The sequence below is a fragment of the Opisthorchis viverrini genome, assembly GCF_000715545.1.
Source record: "Opisthorchis viverrini unplaced genomic scaffold opera_v5_97, whole genome shotgun sequence".
NCBI lineage: Eukaryota > Metazoa > Platyhelminthes > Trematoda > Opisthorchiida > Opisthorchiidae > Opisthorchis > Opisthorchis viverrini.
In genome coordinates this window covers 688733-706574 of record NW_008751753.1, presented here as the reverse complement: position 1 = coordinate 706574, position 17842 = coordinate 688733, and the positions used below count along the sequence as shown (strand labels likewise).

General features: G+C 40.6%; 1 protein-coding gene across 1 annotated transcript; it reads left to right on the top strand.

Moving 5' to 3' along the window:
- Window positions 1–2963: 2963 nt before the first annotated feature.
- Window positions 2964–17234, top strand: T265_05261 (hypothetical protein; the record flags this gene model as incomplete). Its single annotated transcript, XM_009170230.1, has 4 exons — window positions 2964–2993; window positions 3051–3175; window positions 11805–11963; window positions 16895–17234. The coding sequence occupies 3 exons, from the start codon at window positions 3076–3078 to the stop codon at window positions 17038–17040; spliced, it is 405 nt and encodes a 134-aa protein (XP_009168494.1).
- Between the last annotated feature and the right edge of the window lie 608 nt (window positions 17235–17842).

Here is a 17842-nt window from a genome sequence, read left to right as displayed (position 1 = left end):
TATCCTGGCTTGAAGTCCTGAAAGACAATTCAGTCGATCAACACAACCAAGACAGTTATTGGATCGTCTCTCTAGGGACCCACAAAACCAATCACATAGCTCGAGTGAACACGTCGGATGCCTCGGGGGTGCCCTGGTGGGCTAGTCGTACTGCGCTTACCTCGCATGTCGGATGTCCGGACTTCAAACTCCGGCACGGCCAAGGGTATCAGCCACTACTGAAATCTAATGAGCTCTAATGAGAGCAAAGCTCGACTTCACTGCATGCTCTTTTTGGTGTGGACTAACCAGAATACCTATGTCAGAACAGTAGGACGGCTTTTCAAATGAGAGTGATGTGAACCTGAAGTTTGCAAGTCCCACAAATACCTACAACCAATACAAACAAAATGAACAGTGTTGAATCTCTAATAATACAATAAGACATAACACAATGCATAGGGGAAAATGGACGGATGACTCAGCTTTCAGTGGCAGACAAGATCAGGCCGTTATGGATGTGCTGATACAGAGAAAACAAAATGACTTGTAAACTCAAGTCTGCATGGATTACAGAACTCAGTTTAGGAAAAGTGGTTTGTAATGTAAGTGCGTGGTGGGTGCTGTCACATTTAGGTCCCTTGATTGTCCGTGGACCTGTTGAGTCTTGTCTTCAGTATACGCATAAGTGTTCGTACGCATGGCATAAGTGCTCGTGGTACTTTTTATCAAGGAAAAGCAAACAACCAGTTCAAGCTATGCATATCAGTTTATGCGTGATTTCAACCTGAAGTTTGCAAGTCCCACAAATACCTACAACCAATACAAACAAAATGAACAGTGTTGAATCTCTAATAATACAATAAGACATAACACAATGCATAGGGGAAAATGGACGGATGACTCAGCTTTCAGTGGCAGACAAGATCAGGCCGTTATGGATGTGCTGATACAGAGAAAACAAAATGACTTGTAAACTCAAGTCTGCATGGATTACAGAACTCAGTTTAGGAAAAGTGGTTTGTAATGTAAGTGCGTGGTGGGTGCTGTCACATTTAGGTCCCTTGATTGTCCGTGGACCTGTTGAGTCTTGTCTTCAGTATACGCATAAGTGTTCGTACGCATGGCATAAGTGCTCGTGGTACTTTTTATCAAGGAAAAGCAAACAACCAGTTCAAGCTATGCATATCAGTTTATGCGTGATTTCGGAGAAAGTTAAATTGGGATAACTGATCGCTGTATATCGTCCAGGCAGAGCAAGACATCCAAATATGGATACAGAACCATAGTTCACACCATATGCCATCACCCTCTGGTGGACGAAAGCTTCCCGGTTTATCGCTCGCGATTCATCAATTTATCGACTTGGTTTCAATCCTTATACTTCAAGGCCTAGTCATGTGTCTATGAGGGGAAGACTTCTATCGCTGAATTGCCTACCAGTGAGTATTCGGCAATCGTGTGACTGTGACGGACAAAGAATTCGAATATTCAACGAAACCTGAACCATTTACCTAATCCTGGTTATCTACTGTCCATCAGGCCGTACGAATAGCGCAACTTTAGAAACGTGCCATATGGTATTGGTCAACCGATACAACCGATAAAAAACACCCGTATCTACCATTGTCTATCCTCTATCTGTCTGCGTTTTTAAACTTGTTGCTCATTCTTAAAACCGGTTGGCTGCAGTGAGTACACCCAGCTAATAAGTTGCTGCCTAGAGAACCTGGATGTAAGATTAAGTTCCTTTGAAAGCATGCATTTTGAACTCGTAAACTGAAAGACAGTATCTCGTTGAACCCCGCTCAGAAGGTGAGAAAAAATGGAGTCGTTTAATGGGTTACTGCATGGAAATAAGCTTCCCGTGAAGAATAGGAATAACACCCCGTTATACAAATAATAACTAAAGAATGAATACGGAAGTGATTTATTAACAAAACCACTGTCCTGATTCATGAATAAACAAGGCCACATCACCGAAATCAAGGAATCCGAAATGCCCCAAAGTGCTGATGTTCAATGTGTTTGAAGTACATGGGATGTTGATGTGTAGCTGTGAGTGATATTGATGAGTACAAAGTACTTTTTAGGAGGAAGTAAAACTCATCGGTTCTAGGGTGCCGGAGCATACAATTCAACTTTGGCTTTCAGTGTTGGGTTTGAAAAAGATTGGTAGCTTTAAAACTCCAGTTCCCAAATCACCACAAATTTTTCTTTCCATTATGCGGACATATACCTGCAAATGATGTCGATGATGATTTTAAAGGAAAGCACCGTATATTTTGACGGTGAATTGTTCAATGGCATCCAGTCATGCATTTGGGTTTGTGCAGCTTCCCAAATTCGTTCATCCCAAGTTTCCGATGAAACTAGAATGTTATGTTGTAGTTAATCACTCTGCAATCCTCATAAATATCCTGGTTGCAGACACTGGTTACCAATTTTACGTTCAGATGTATATAATCATTGAGAACTAACGAAATATTCTTGACTCGCACCATATTCCCTGTCTCTACCTTAATGAGAAACAATCAAGTTGATCGCAAGAATGTGACCGGTGCTGCTGCAGTTTCGCAAGCTTATTGTCAGTAGACGATATGTTTAACCAGCCGTTTTCATCTACAACATTGTGTTGATTAAACTGCCGTGGAAGTTACCAGCACATACAGACAAATGTTACTGAACGGCACACACATCTACCATACCTATCCACAAAGAAAGTGAGTATGTTGTTGAACGAAAAACTTTGTTACTTGAATGGCACAGCTCCCGAAAGACATAAGCAGAGAGACACGTTTACATGTAGGCATAGATGACACAAATCGATAATCATGCGATACCAACTGTAATCATGTAGTATGCACGCCACGCAGCGAAAACAGTCACGATTGCACAAAACAGTGACAGGTCGCCAACACGCACCACATGGCTGGCGGTCTTAATATTCCTCCTACCATAAGTCAGCCAAACGCATTCATGAGGAGAAATCACATCTGAGAGCCGATTTATCCGTAAAGTCGACTACTGTCGTTCATACGGAAATAAATGGATTATTAAATAATTTACAGAAAAACTGTACTGTAAAAGAAGCAAATGGTTGCCATTAGTCCCATGCGGATGACGTTTGCTGTGACTTTGGGAATCGCTGTTATCCTCGGTATTGTTAGCCTCTCAACCGATTCCACAATTTTACGTAAGTTAGTTATTCTACCTCCTGCCGTTTTTCCAAACATAATTACAACCCAATCAACGGAAGGGGTCGAGGTTCAGTGGAAATTAATGCATTCCGGTTATATCATTGGGTCAATTTAAATTTGATATACTGTTTTTTTATCAACGTAAATCAGCCTAAATATACCTGAAATTCGCGGAAGTCCCCTCCAGGAGCGTGTTAATAACAGTAATATGGTGATTTTTCCAAATTTGGTCATATCAAGGTGACTTACTGCAACACATGACCGCAGTCAGAAATTGGAAATCGCCCAGGTTACAACTTGACTGATTTAGAAGAACTTTATCATCGTCACGTGAGAGTGAAAAAAAGCACCTAAATGTGGTTTCCAGAACCACTGAGGTAAAACCAAATCAAAATTTAGTTAGCAACTTGCTTTTCAAAGCGTTTTGATATGTGCGCTAATAGATAACAGAAATTGCCAGGTTAGTTTCTCTACAGCAAACTAATAGTCAGAATTTCAAATGTAAAGTTACTTGACTTAGTTGTATACTTTGACTAGCAGGTAGAAATGCTAAATGACACGAATTTTAATGTGGTCCTCATTTATCGAATTGCTTGATCAATTACGTTTTATATCAAGTGGAAAATGTTTAGCTCAAATAAATTAATTCTTCAGTGTAGGTGTTTGCAGTAGTACTTCCCATTGCGTGACTGTCTCTTCACTTCTTCAAAACCCGGATTTTATAATGGTCCACTCATCTTTTGTTTATCGTTTACTTGAGTGTGTTGGGATTGCCGTGATGTCCTGCGGTTACGGCGAAGACGAAAATGAAACTCGAGGTTTCCTGTAAAATGTCCCAGATAGTGCCCATCAACAAAAACTAACACACCTCTTCCATAATTGGACAGTGTTTAGGCACGATGGGAACTCAGGAACTGGGACGGGCATGTAGAACGGTGAAACCGTCCTTGTATTCTAATCGACTCCGTTACTAGTTTGTTCACTTGAGTAAATAAGTGAGATATCTCAATTATCATGCGAACCGAAGCCTGAGGCAGACTTTCAACAGCACATTCAGTTGAAGAGTAGTATAAAAGATGAATTCATCTGTGGTTTAGTTGATTTTCTATATGACAACAGCCTTGTTTGCAAATGGGTGTACTTTGACGCAATCTAACCGGTGCTTTATAGTACTTTAATCCAGCAGGACGAAAAATGGCATAGTGTGGTTATTGCACAGCCCCTGACGCCGCTTGCCAACAACAATTCAAAAGTGTTATCGGGCCAGCCCTCATTTGGTATTGGACTGTAAGTCGTTACTTTTTGTAAAAGATATACTGCTGGACGAAGAGGTTCCTAGACAAGGTCATTGTGAAATGAATAGCACTATAGGAAAATGGCTCATGGTTAGAAGACAAGCAAATAATGGCGAATATGACAACGTTATTTGCGGTATACCTGGTACTGCAGAAATTTGTTTTTAGTAATTTCCCCTACTATTACATACAAGCATGAGGGGGGAAAGAAGGAATGTAGCTAATGCAGATAAAGATGACACTTTTGTCATTCATTTGGGCTAACGGAAAACAACAGGTCAGGTTAAGATATACACTTCCAAGCAGTGTACGCATAACAAAGGATTGGCTCCTATAGTCCAATAGCAACCAGTTCTATTGTCTTCTCATACTATTTCGTGACACTCACATCAAACTGAACAACTGAGCCTAACTGGTCAGGTAACTTATATAGCCCAGATGAGCTGTAATTCGCGGCCGGGACTTGTTATTCTGGCTCGGTTTAACTACCTGACAACAAGGGCTCAGATTCGAAAAGTTTGCCAATGATTTGCAAATTAGCAACATCAATTGCTGGATTACCACAGGAAGGTTGTGAACTGCGTTTTGTTTTTGTCGTTTGTGGTGGTCAGCTGGTCACCATTGTCGTGGATCCCTAAGGTCATTCTTTCCACCCCAGAGTGGTCTGAAAAACAATATTCTTTTACAGTTTGCTGTATCTACCCAGATTATTTCAGACGCACCGCCAACTGTGGCAAAATAAGACAGCATAATGTGGGGCCCTTTTCATTCGTTCCTGTTGGATAGTTTTCAGATAAACGTTTTGTCGTAAGTTACAATGAAAACCAAGCCTGCGGAAGCTAAAAAGGCAACTATTAAGACCAGGGGGTGTGCTGGATTGATTTGGCAGGACAGCAATGCTTCGCGAAGGAGAACAAACAAAACAACAAGCGTGATGATTCTGCGGTCATCAGGCAAGTAAGGAAAGAACCGCAGTATTTGTGTATGTTATAGTTCTTCTCAATAAATACATCCCGTGCTGCGTTAAGGGTAGCCTCCCAAAATGGTTGCTGAGTCCATGCAGTCAGGCGTTTCAACGGGGTAAGCAAAGCACGTGGCGATCTTGGAAGCGGCTCACTTGGTTAAATTTGTCACCCGTTCAATCTGGAAGAGTTGTTTCTCGTAATACGTAAAATATCACAAAATCGTTCCAAAACTAATACGAAAAACGCTGCAAAAACAGTGAAGGTGAGCGCTGTTGGTGTACATGATCCAACCCGGTGTTATCAGTAAGTGCGCTTGGAAGTATTTACTCTTACATGACCAACCAACAATTGCTTATTGTTGACCTAATTCCGTGACTTGTAAGCCTCCTTTTGGCCGAACTACCAAACATTGCAAATTACTTTTATGCAAATATCCAGACATAATACTCCATTCAAAACTTCATTGGTTTGTCGCTTTTTCACCAAATATTCTTTTTTGGAGTGTTTATTAAATAACCACTCTTAAACAACCAGCTGTAAGTCCTGAGACATTTTGTCAATGGTTTTCCATAAGATTTTGCTAAACAACTTAATGGAAAGCGGTAAATTATTAAACGACAGTGATTTGGCTTGCGGAATGTGAATTTTGTGAACGGACAGAACTTTTAGGTAGATTTTTGCACGTGATATCATCATTTAACCCGGTTGCTTCTTCGTCATTTCTTTGGTCTTACAGAGAGACCCACTCTGTTTAGGAATTTCACTTGACGGTGGAGTTGTCGCACAGCTTTAGAACTTAACAACTTCGTCCATTCGTAATTTTCTTGTATCTTCTTGCGAATGCTAACTTGGAATGAACGTGCGTGCACACAGTGCAACCGTTTATTTTCGCATGACGCTGTAATTTTGTGTCAAATTCATGGATATACATCCAAAAGGTTGAAAAAGCCCTGGAAGCATCAGCACATGTCCTGGTCACATATTTATCATCAACAATAAAGACAGTAAAGAACGTCCCTGAAGAAGTCGAAAATGTTCGTGGAAGTCATGTGGAGGGTTGGGATCGGTGAACACGTGTTGCTTACTGCGACTGAAATCATGAAAGACAAACGTTTGTGCAAGATCTTATGCGTAATGAGTTAACGACGTGCTTAATTGGTATAGAACATCTTAGACTTTTCACTTATTGCTTGGAAAGTAACAACTTATCGCACAGTACTGGAGATTGTTTCGGTCTTGAGAACTTGATGGCCTTCTCAACTGATAGACTATCTTAAAGCCTAGGGAGTCATAATCTCTGCAAGATCCCATTAAACGAGTGCAAGCACATGAATCTATAAGGTTTTTTAGAAGGAAAATAACTGGAAAATAATCAAAAACAAAATTATTAAGTAGATAATGTCCTAGATTGTTGAACTATTTGGGGAGTAGCAGGCCGCAGCAAAATGACCACTCAGGCGTAACAAGTTTGATGACAGGGAGTGGGTATTGTTAAAGAACGGTGGTTGTTTTCACCACTTGGGGTTTCATCTAGGAGCAATGTTATCAATAACTAGACCAAACTCAGTGATCCAGTTGGGATGTTCTGGTGAGCAATATCTATCAGGATCAATTATAAATTGCTTAAACTACTCTTTGTGTTCAGGATGGAAAGTAATCAGCAATCCGTAGCAAAAGTTACTTTGTGATATACCCCACACGGGTCGCAGAACCTTCAAAAGCAAGGCGGATCATCAAGTTGGATAATATCCTTTGACCTGGTGTCCAATGTTTGATTATTTGGAAGTGGAGTCTCACTCATTTGGTACTTAGTGCCACATTGAGGGCAGTATTCAGCATACGCAATGTTATTTTTAAAGCCCTTCCGTTTTTATCCCCGGGAAATAAATCGCCGTGCAGTCCATCCTCAGTGATCAAGGGTTGCTGCTTTTTTTAAAAAGACTCAGGTTCGGCTTCCAACATCGATAGAGCGAATACTTTTGGCGCAAACTTTTCGGTGTGATTAAAAGCAAACTACTAAGCTCAAAGCGGAAACCTTCCTGTAAATCCTGTATGTATGCAGTGACGCGTGTCATCTTTTTGGTTATTTGAATTTTTCATCCTCCTTTTACTCTTTTTGGCGGAATCCAAAGTATCAAAATTAACAAAGCATTCGAAAACAGACAGGCAAAGCAAAATGCGTTCAAGCACATAGATTTACTACACGGCCTTCTCTCTAGTAAAACAAGTATCCTGACCGCAGAACTGGCGCTTCTGAATTTTGACACCACCTGCGGTTTCTCGATGGTGGAAGCCATTTAACTGGGGAGTTTTACTCAGCCGGTTATTCTTCGTTATCCCTCACTATTCTTCATTATTCACCAGTCAAATAAAAGGCTGTCAAACCCATGTTTGTAAGCTAATTAAGATGGGCTCGAGTGCCGTTAGTCATCTTTAACCAAACATCCTGGTCACTTAATTAAGTTGGCTCAACACAAAAGCGACTAATTCTCTGGTTTCTCAGTAAATTTGTTGGGATTCTTGGTGGAAAACTGCTGAAAAGTCTTTAATAGATCACGATTGCTATGATCCTCCCTCGTCTCACCAAGTAGTCGTAATGCGGAGATTTCATCAACCACATGTCTTACTCAAACGCAATTTGTACGCAGTTAGAGAAATGCATTCAGCTGCCGATTAATTTGACTTTAACCGGAAACTGAATATCTTGTTAGGTATTTCTTTCTTAGGCTGACTTTGCCGCACTAGTATCCCACTATGTTTCATTTTGTAAGATGCTTGAGATAACAAAGATTATCATAAATGATTGGTTCAGCTGGAATTTAGCTAAGTCGCCCATGAAATCGAATCAGTTTCTAAGTAGGTGTATTTCAAAAAGTCCCGTTAGTTTCCCGAACTTTTTCTGACCCATCCATGTTTCACTTTCGTCGTTTCTTTGAGATTAAGGAGTATGCTAAGTGTTGATATCAGGGAATAATTTCTTTTTTTGGATTTGATAGCTTCTCCTTGGGAAGTGTCAGGCTACGGAAGCTTATAAGCTTAAGGCTTTGGCTTGTGTGTCCTTTCACTTCTATTTGGAAACCGATGGCGAACTGAGCCTACACATACGTGTATCATATATACATGTATAAAGCCTTACAATATGGATGTCACATTTGGTGCCGGGAAACTAGATCTCTTCGTACATTAGTAGCTCATTGACGTAAACAAATATTCAAAAAAGCTTTTGTGTAAAGTAAAAAGGGCGTTTTACCGTAGGTAATCAATAGTTTTACTGATTCTGAAATGATGACAGGGTGTGGATACAGTGTATGGTGGAACAAAAGATATTTGGATAATGGGACATAGAAGAGTGAGGGAACAATGTTGTACCGAACTGAACGGTCGGTCAAAAGTGTGAAAAACCTAACTAATGTGAAAGATTAACGACAGCATAGGAGTAAGTAATGATAGAAAAGCAGCCAGTGTCAGAACTTGTGGCCTTCAAAAGTCCTAGCGTTGGAGTCTAAAAGTGGCCTGCAGACATACATCCCTCTGCATGATAATGACAAGCCTTTGGGATCCACGATTTTGAAAGTACGTTGTGTCGCTAGCTTTGGACTTCACCGTGTGATCTGTGCGTGAGATAATTAGGCAGTCAAGTTTATGTTAACAGAAAAGACTTGAGAAGCGTGAATGGTGTACTCCGACAATAAGATTTAGAACCAGTGGATACCACCTGCTACAGTGACCTATAATATGATCACGAAAACGATATTACACTCTTCGGTACCACCGAAATACTGTTCGGATAGATAGTGTAGTATTTTTATTGAAATCATGATGGAATATGGTTGGTAGTCCTAAGCTAGTCAATGCTGGACGTAGTGTTGCACTACGGATAAACAAGCCACCTCAGTTTTGATGGCAGAACAGATGGTCCTTGACACGTTGCTGATGTCCACACAAACGGCCACAGTTGCAAAACTAGATTTATTAAATGGTCCTTGTTGAAAATTCGCATAAAGTCAAGAAAATACTGAAAACGTTTGGTAAACCTCCATTACTTCAGGCGCAGCTGGAATACTGGATACAACCACCTGGTTGCCAAATGTTCCAGTGAATTATAGACTGCAATTCCTCATAGGCGAAGTGTGCTACCTCTGATCTTACTGTGAAACTTGTCAACAAAAAACCTCTTGATGTTAACTTTGCTCTGTTTTTCATCTTAAGCAAAGCTAAGAATCTTCAGCTACTCAGCATCTTGAAATTCTCAGGCTTCAGTCACATGTGCTCTGCTACTGAGTGTTCAGAGTCTTACCGTTTTGAAAACGAGACATGGATTGAGATATCCGATAAAGCTAATTCGGTACCTTCTAACCCAAACGAAATAAAAACGGCGCTCAGTTAAAGAGCCCTTGGTCATATCAACTTACAAGTCTTGAGATTCCGTTATTTACCATTTAAAGGCGGATATAAACTGCCCATCTACCAGTATTCAAAATGCTTAGGACAGAACTGTCCGAAAGGAAGTTACTTACGGTTATATTGCATACAAATGTTTTCTTTAAAAACTGCCCTGGAATCACTGCCTGTGACGCCGACAGTGAGTAAAAAGTATAGAGTTCTTAAAGTCATAGTGAAAGAGCGATTTGTAAGGTGGAATCGGTTTTGTAAAAAATAGTCCAACTTGACATTTCATCAAGAAGGGTTGATTCAGTCATTATCAAGCTTGTTTTGGGCGCCTCTTAGTGATGAGAACATTTATCGTCCACGTGTCTTCACAGTGAAAATAGTAACATCAAAGTGATGTAAAGTTTAGGGAAATATTTTATGGTTGATTTAAAAATAGTATGTAAGTTGGTCGTTGGCTTGTTCGCTGAGATGGGCGATTTGATTGCAGACGTTTCATCACCAAAAGTGGTGACATCATCAGCGCGTTATTGGGGAGCGTAGTGGTGCGTAGTGGTGGGTTAGTGGTTGTCCGTTGAGTAGTGTTACGTGTGTTACTATATACGTGCTGCTAACCGGGAATGACCTTTGATCGCGATAAGATGTTCAGTCGGGTGGTTCCATTGGTTGCTCCGTTGCCTTGTGTCCTCATTCGCCGATGCCCACGTGACCTTTGACCTTGACATCCCCAGCTGTCGTAACCTGGTTGATGTTAGAGTGACCTTTGGTGGTCGTTGGCTTGTTTGCTGAGCTGGGCAATTTGATTGCAAACGACGTAGCGTACCGCTACGCACTACTACGCTCCACAATAACGCACTGATGATGTCACCTCGATTGGTGATGAAACGTTTGCAATCAAATTGCCCAGCTCAGCGAACAAGCCAACGACCACCAAACATTCCACGAGTTTTAAAATGGGCTGTGCACAACCACCAACCCACCGCTACGCACTACTACGCTCCACAATAACGCACTGATGATGTCACCTCGATTGGTGATGAAACGTTTGCAATCAAATTGCCCAGCTCAGCGAACAAGCCAACGACCACCATCTACGATACCTGAGCTACCAATATTTTCCTCTAAAGAAAAAGAGTGACCTTTGTCCTTCGAAGTCCCGGCTTGTGACCTATATTGATTTGACTCGAAGGATTTCCCTCTTTCTTTCTTTGTGATCCAATATTCGGTCCTCTTGAGTGTCCCGGTTTAGATGTTGGTCTTTTGCACGCAGAAATGCGTAGGTTGGATCCAGTTCGATGTAAGGTATAAACAAAGAAAATGCCGTTTTTCTATGGTTCCCGTGTACACTCGTATGGCACTTCCTTCATGCTCACCTCCTTTCCTGTACATAAAAATAATCGGCAGCCTCAAGGAGCTTTCGTTCAAGTGTCGCAATTTAACACATACAACCACCACAAAATGCTGTGAGACCGGTTGGGAATGACAATTTGTTTTCCAAAGTCAAGGCAGTTGACTCTCACCACAACCAATCCCATAGGGCTGAAAGAAGGGCGCAACTAGACGTAATGCAGTACTCATAAAGTTGCTGAAAATACTTCGACATCATAAACGAATAATTCGTCTAGGTTCCATGTGAGTATCTCGCAAAACCAAATTGGTTTGCAAGTGAGTGTGTTTCGGTAAAGGCGTAACTACTTAAATCAAATGACTTTGTTAAGAACAATGTATTTCCTCTTACCGTTTTCGTAAAAATACAAATTACGTCAATCAGAACATTTCGTCTCTTGTTTTTAAAGACTTCATTAACTTTATTGATGAAGTGTGCTACATTTTATGGGGTGAGTTTGTGTCATCGCAAGAGGCCAAACCTCAGTCTGAATGGAGTTGCCAGTAAACACACTTTCCGCTCGTTTGGACTGTGTAGGTCGTAATCAACTCCACGATGCACACACACTTTTATTCCTTATCTATTGCAGATGCTGAAACTGCAAAACAAAAATCATACGTGGCATTTAGCGTGATTGGCAGCATTTTGATAATCACATCACTTCTGCTCATCCTCCTGCTGCTGCTTCTGTGTGGAGAACGGTACAAGCCAATGATGGTCAGCATTATTATTTGTACGGCAATGGGAAGTAAGTCTCATCCCTCGCCATTCATTCACGTTTTTTTCGTTTTCTAACTCCTTTACCCTTCTTATTTCATTGTGGGATTCGCCAGAGAGAAGAACTTCTAATCTGGAAATCGCATACCGATCAGGTGCGAGATTGAACGCATTAAAGAAATGCATTCATTGTTTTATATGCTCCACTGATTTCCAAAGTCGAAGGACAACCGTGTTGGCTCAGAGCCTCAAAAATGGACATGAAAAGCTAACCATTTACAGGAATGTCACATGTAAATTTTTTCTTTCAAAAATGTTTTAACCTAGAGTATTGTACGTATCACTAGGTCGATTTGAGTATTCTGCAGGCCCTGGCAAACCAGGATTATCGATATATGATGCAAGATTTGCCCGCGTAAAAACTACCTGGTTGACGGGATTTCTTGATTCCAAAACGTCTTGGTCTTCTGCCTGACCTCACTAATATAGGAATAGATATAATACGATGAAAAACTGCAAAAAGAACTTAATGTTTTTAGCCAACAACAAATGGCTTGGACGAAAGGAAACCGAGAATTTTAATTGGCTGTTTACGGCCATGACAATTTTTCGCCAATATTTTCTTATGGCAGCCAATGTATGTAGTACAACATAAAATCGAAGGATCTCGTTGCGTATTCATGCATACCGGACGATTTTGGTAGGTAGATTTAACTACGATAAAGCGAACTGACAGAGCTGTACAGGTGCACACCATGCGTACCACAAACCAAGTTTTCATACAGTGACCTGTATTTCGATGAGAAAGCTTACGATGTCAAGCAGAATAGCCAAGGTGAGGTGAGTGTGGATACTGTACACATACCGCAAACGGTAAGAAGTGTTTGTTCTGTCAAACTTTAAGTGAACTGCATTTCTGATGAACATTGGACTGCAGCGTGCTTGACAACCCGGTCCGTGGTTGACAGGACATCCAATAAAGTGCTCCAAGATGCAGCACTTGATGTAAGTTCGACTAATGTGCTTTATTCTTCAGTGAATTGTTATGCATAAGGACATACGCGATGAGTGAACGACATAAACTTACTGCTCCTAAGGTGTGAATTACCGATAAAACTAAGCGAACTGTTTTAGATTTATTTTGGTCATTAGCCTTTTCCCCTAAAGTACATGAAGTATCACTGTGGGTGAGGGCTCGTTTTGCAATACGTATGTTTTGTGTTTACTTCCCTCGCAGTACAGGTTGACATGATCACAATTCCATTGATGATAAATGTCTCAACATGTAAAACTATACCTTTACAGAATAACAACTTGTAGTCGTCAAGATCAAAATAATCAACAGATAACTTTTTTAAAGATGTCTCGGATTTTTATGCTGACACATCCCTAGCTGAATGTTACTCCCGATTCAGTCTTATGATAAACAGGAAACGAGCTGGAGCAGTCATAGGCTTAAAATTATTAATGCCAAAAAATACCTCAAATTATTCCCCTAGCATGAACTTTACGATAACATATTTGTCGTTATATTAGCCGGCCATTCTCCCAATTAGGCTTGTATCTGTCAAGCAATTTTGAGCGTCCTAAATCTGCTTTTCTCGCTCAACTTGTTGTCCGTTCTCATGCACGTTTTTAAGAAACTTAACCGACAAGAGATATTTATTGTTTATTTTTGCAAACAAGAGATTGTCTCTAGAATGGCAAGTACCTACCGTGCTCTCTTTTCACACAATTTACGCACCCAAAATCTCGCTTGCATATAGGGCCTGTTTTGGTGACTCTTGATTACTTGCAATGTGAAAGTGTTTACAATAGGTGGCTTTATCCATAAAAACAACTGACATAAAGCACTTCTGCCTAGCGGACACTCAGCAACACAAACCCTCCGTTTTCCAAACAATTATGAGACAGTCGAACTGAAAGCGCTTACTTTCACTGAGCAACAGTCAGGCAAAAAAACTAAAAACGTATAGCAGGTTAGGGTTTCCTCCGTGGATATGACCACTTTCACACGTTGGGCAAAACAGATACTCGTTTGATAGATTCGAATAACAAGGGCCAGCTTCAGTCTGTGGATGCACGAAGCTCACAATAGTTGGTCAGTGTGTTACGAAGGTTGATCAATTTCAACGACAGTTTTTTCATGGACCTATGGGTGTATCTCAATTTCCATGGTTGTCCAACCTAGCACAAGACAAAACACCGAAAAACTATGCTCGCATACCTTGTGTAATAAACAGTCGGAGTTCAAAACTTGCAACCCATCAGGGAAACATCGAGTGGAGTTATAGATGTCCATATGAGGATGATTCGCACAATGACCCAAGCTCAAACGAGAAGGTAAGGACTAACAGCGGTTACAAGAAAACTGTTGTCAAAACAGTGTAAGTAAAAGTTACCTGTTCGAAATTTACGTCCAATAAATATTGGGTGGAGAAGTTCGACAGTAAAAAAACATTATTGTTGAAATATAAACCGAAACAAGTGCATCATTGTAGCCTTTTCTGTGTTGGCGCGGTTCAAAAGTGAAGCATTTACTAAGAAAATCAAGCAGGAACTGTCAGTTCGCATAAAATGTCAACGATGTTTCGCTTAATCAATCAGAAGTTACATGGTATTCTATTACACGTGTTTTGAGTGAAAGCAACTCACAGAATGATTAAGGGTGAAGCTTCAATGTGGCAGTCTTAGCGAGAAATACCACTACTTGTGATCGCATGAGGAGCTAATCTTTGTAGCTATTCAAGTGCGAAGTTGAGCTGGCTGATACATAACGGCGTGCTTGAGCAAGTAATTGCTTAAGTGACACCGAAGGGAAGGTTGGAAAGTACTTCTAGTTGAGCAATCACGCTGTCACTTTGGAAGTGCTGAGTTGGTGCCCGTCCTTGTAAACACAACTTGATGTGTGCTCCCATTGTGTTTCGATATAAACCAAGCGATGTACTTATAATTCAGGGAATTTCTTCAGAAACATTAACAGGGCTCAATAGATGACAATGACAATATATGTGACACAATGATGGTGTAATTTTAGGAAGCCATGAAAACAGGGAACTCACATCAATCAGATACTGAGGTAGGTCAGCTAAGACGTTTGCCTTTGTTGTTACCCAATAATAAATGAGAACTTGCAAATGGGTATAGATTATTTGGGCTTTGGTAAAGAAATGGAAGCTCGCAAAGATAACTGGGGACACGAAACGACCCTTGAACGGTATCCAGAACAGGGAATACTACAGAACAATGGTCACTTCTATGTAATAAACAGGTAGGAATTTTTTTATAGCACATAAAGCAACAAGTTGTAGTCTAACAGACACGGCGTGATGTTAGACCGCTAGGTTCATCCTACAACCGTGTGTGTTTCGAAGCCACTACCAATTGACGCATTCTTCAAAGTATCACAACCAAAATTTCATCTCATGCTTTATTCAAAAGACGCCTATGGAACACCAGTTTATGATGATATTGCTTGTGACCAACTTCTTTTGTCGGCTTAAACAACCGCATTACACGAGCGTCAAGTAAACAATCTGATGATAATAAACGAATACGCTCAGACATTCGGTCGAGGAAAGATGAAAATTGAAATTCACTGGGAAAGCACAGAAGAAGAATGCTTGAAAACACCCATTTGCATACCAATTCGGTGTCGATGTGGACTCGCCTGGGACTCAGCTGATACTCTCGTTGATGATGTTTTTAAAAGTGTTTAGACGGTTGGATTTAATACCGCTAAATAATGGAGTAACAGGGTTCAACCTCTGAGTATTCCTGGTGTGTGACTCATTCACACAACTTTTTTATGCTCTAAATGTCAGTGATGTAACAGCTGTTTTGCGATTAGCAATTTTAGGCTACAAATTTGAGAGTAAACAATTATTGTGCGTATCCACCAGATAAGTTTACATTAAGTCGATGATTTCTTTTCTAATTGTACACCGCTTATAAAGTCCACCGACAGCGAGTAGACTCTATCAAATTTAGGAAACTTCAGAAGCCTGAATACGGCCGCTCAACAACAACGTTCAGCTGGGCCTTCAATTGTTGAACGAGAAAGTATGAGTTAACTGACGATTCTCCCAAAAGCATTCGTCGTGTTAGTGAAGCCAAACTATACTGAAAAGCCATACAGCTGTTTCATCCTTGTTGGGAATGACCAGCTGTACGTATCTCATGAAACCAGGTAGTCTCAGTCCGCGATTTCCGGTAAGTAGTTGAGCACAACCGTTTGTTAAAAGCAGCTGATAAGCTTTGACTAGCACTCACTCAGGTAAGACAAAGCGCTACCCATCCTTCAATCACGAAAACCACACCACACGGTCATCACATGACCTTCGAGTGGCGACTATTCAGAATCAGAATTGCTTGTGTGGACAAACTTAGATACTCCGTGACACGTGTTAGATGTGAGGCCCTTTCTCCAGCCCTCACGCGAGAACGAAGGGTCCTTCTGGGTCCATTGACAGCTGTCCACTATACAATGAAATGCCGCTGAACAAACAGTCAGATTCGAGTGATCGAACCCCAAGAATAACTGCTGTGTGTTTCTTTAACCTAGCGTATTAGATTGTGTGCTGGTTGTGTGCTGACTAGTAAACCTCGAAAGTTTGTCGGACTTTTAACAAACAATTCTTTCGGCACTGAGCAGTACCTTTGATTAGATTTAGTCACTGCTATACAGTAGTACAAATCGAGTTTTGATGAAATGGGTAAAGAACGATATACATTACCTAAAGAATTTCCAAGAGTCGAACTAAAATGTGTTTCTCGAACCTGCCTATTAATTAGCAGCCAGGGAAATAGCAGCTACACGGAAAATTGGTGTAACCAAATCAGTTTTAATCGTTTAATTCTGAATGACCAGAATTGGTTAGCAAGAATGGCCACATCAAAAAGATTATGAACCACGGTATTCTATGCATACCAACTGGTAATTATTGTTTATTTTTCGTCCAGTGATTTGCCACGCCGTTTCCGTTGGAGTCAAATCCAGTATCGAGCCTCTTCCCACTTCCGCATGGATGCTATCTACACTCTGGACGTGTGTAATAGCTGTGATTATTGCCCTGGTCTTTTTGGTTTCCGACCCGGAAAGCATATAATCATCATGTACCACAACGGTGGAAATTCTTGGAAACATGAAATTGCGTAGAGGACGCTGAAGATCATGAGCAGGTTATTTCCTAACTAGCAGAATATCAATATTCTGATTAACACCAAAGATTTTAAAACCCAATGGGGTTCGACCTTTTGAATTTTCTTATTTTTTCTATCTTACTCGGAATACAACCAGCTTTGTAAATACGTTGATGAACTTTGTCGTTCTTTTCTTGAGCAGTGTAGATAAACCAGAGGTCAGCTGGGTAATATAAGCAATTAGGGACCTTATTTCCCATGCCAATACATTGCTATCCAGCAGTCAACTGCCAAATGCAGTGTTTTTTCTATTGTTGACACAAGAAAGCATACTAGTGAGTCTTGGTAGTGATACAGTTCGGAGATGAACAGGCCTGAAGCGCACTGAAACGTAAGAATATCTGGGCGCATTGAATCAAACCAAACTTCCTCAGCAGAATCAAACGGCGCACCTGTGGAACTTTTTATAGTCTATTCGGCAATAACTCACCACAGAGAAGTCATTCGTTCCGACGGAGAAGACAAATAATCTCCTCTACATGATACTGCAAAAGTGAAATAATGTAACGTAAAGCGGCAGATCCTTGTTGCCGAACTTCTCTGCAAAGGTTTATATACACAGCAACATCTACCAGGAGCAAACTGAATCAATTACCAAATTTTAAGTGTTTGCCTTGATTCCAACAATTCATCATTCCTAACTAACAACTATTTTTTCACAAGTTGGTAGTCGCTGTAAATTGAATATTACAGTTGAATGCGTTGAAA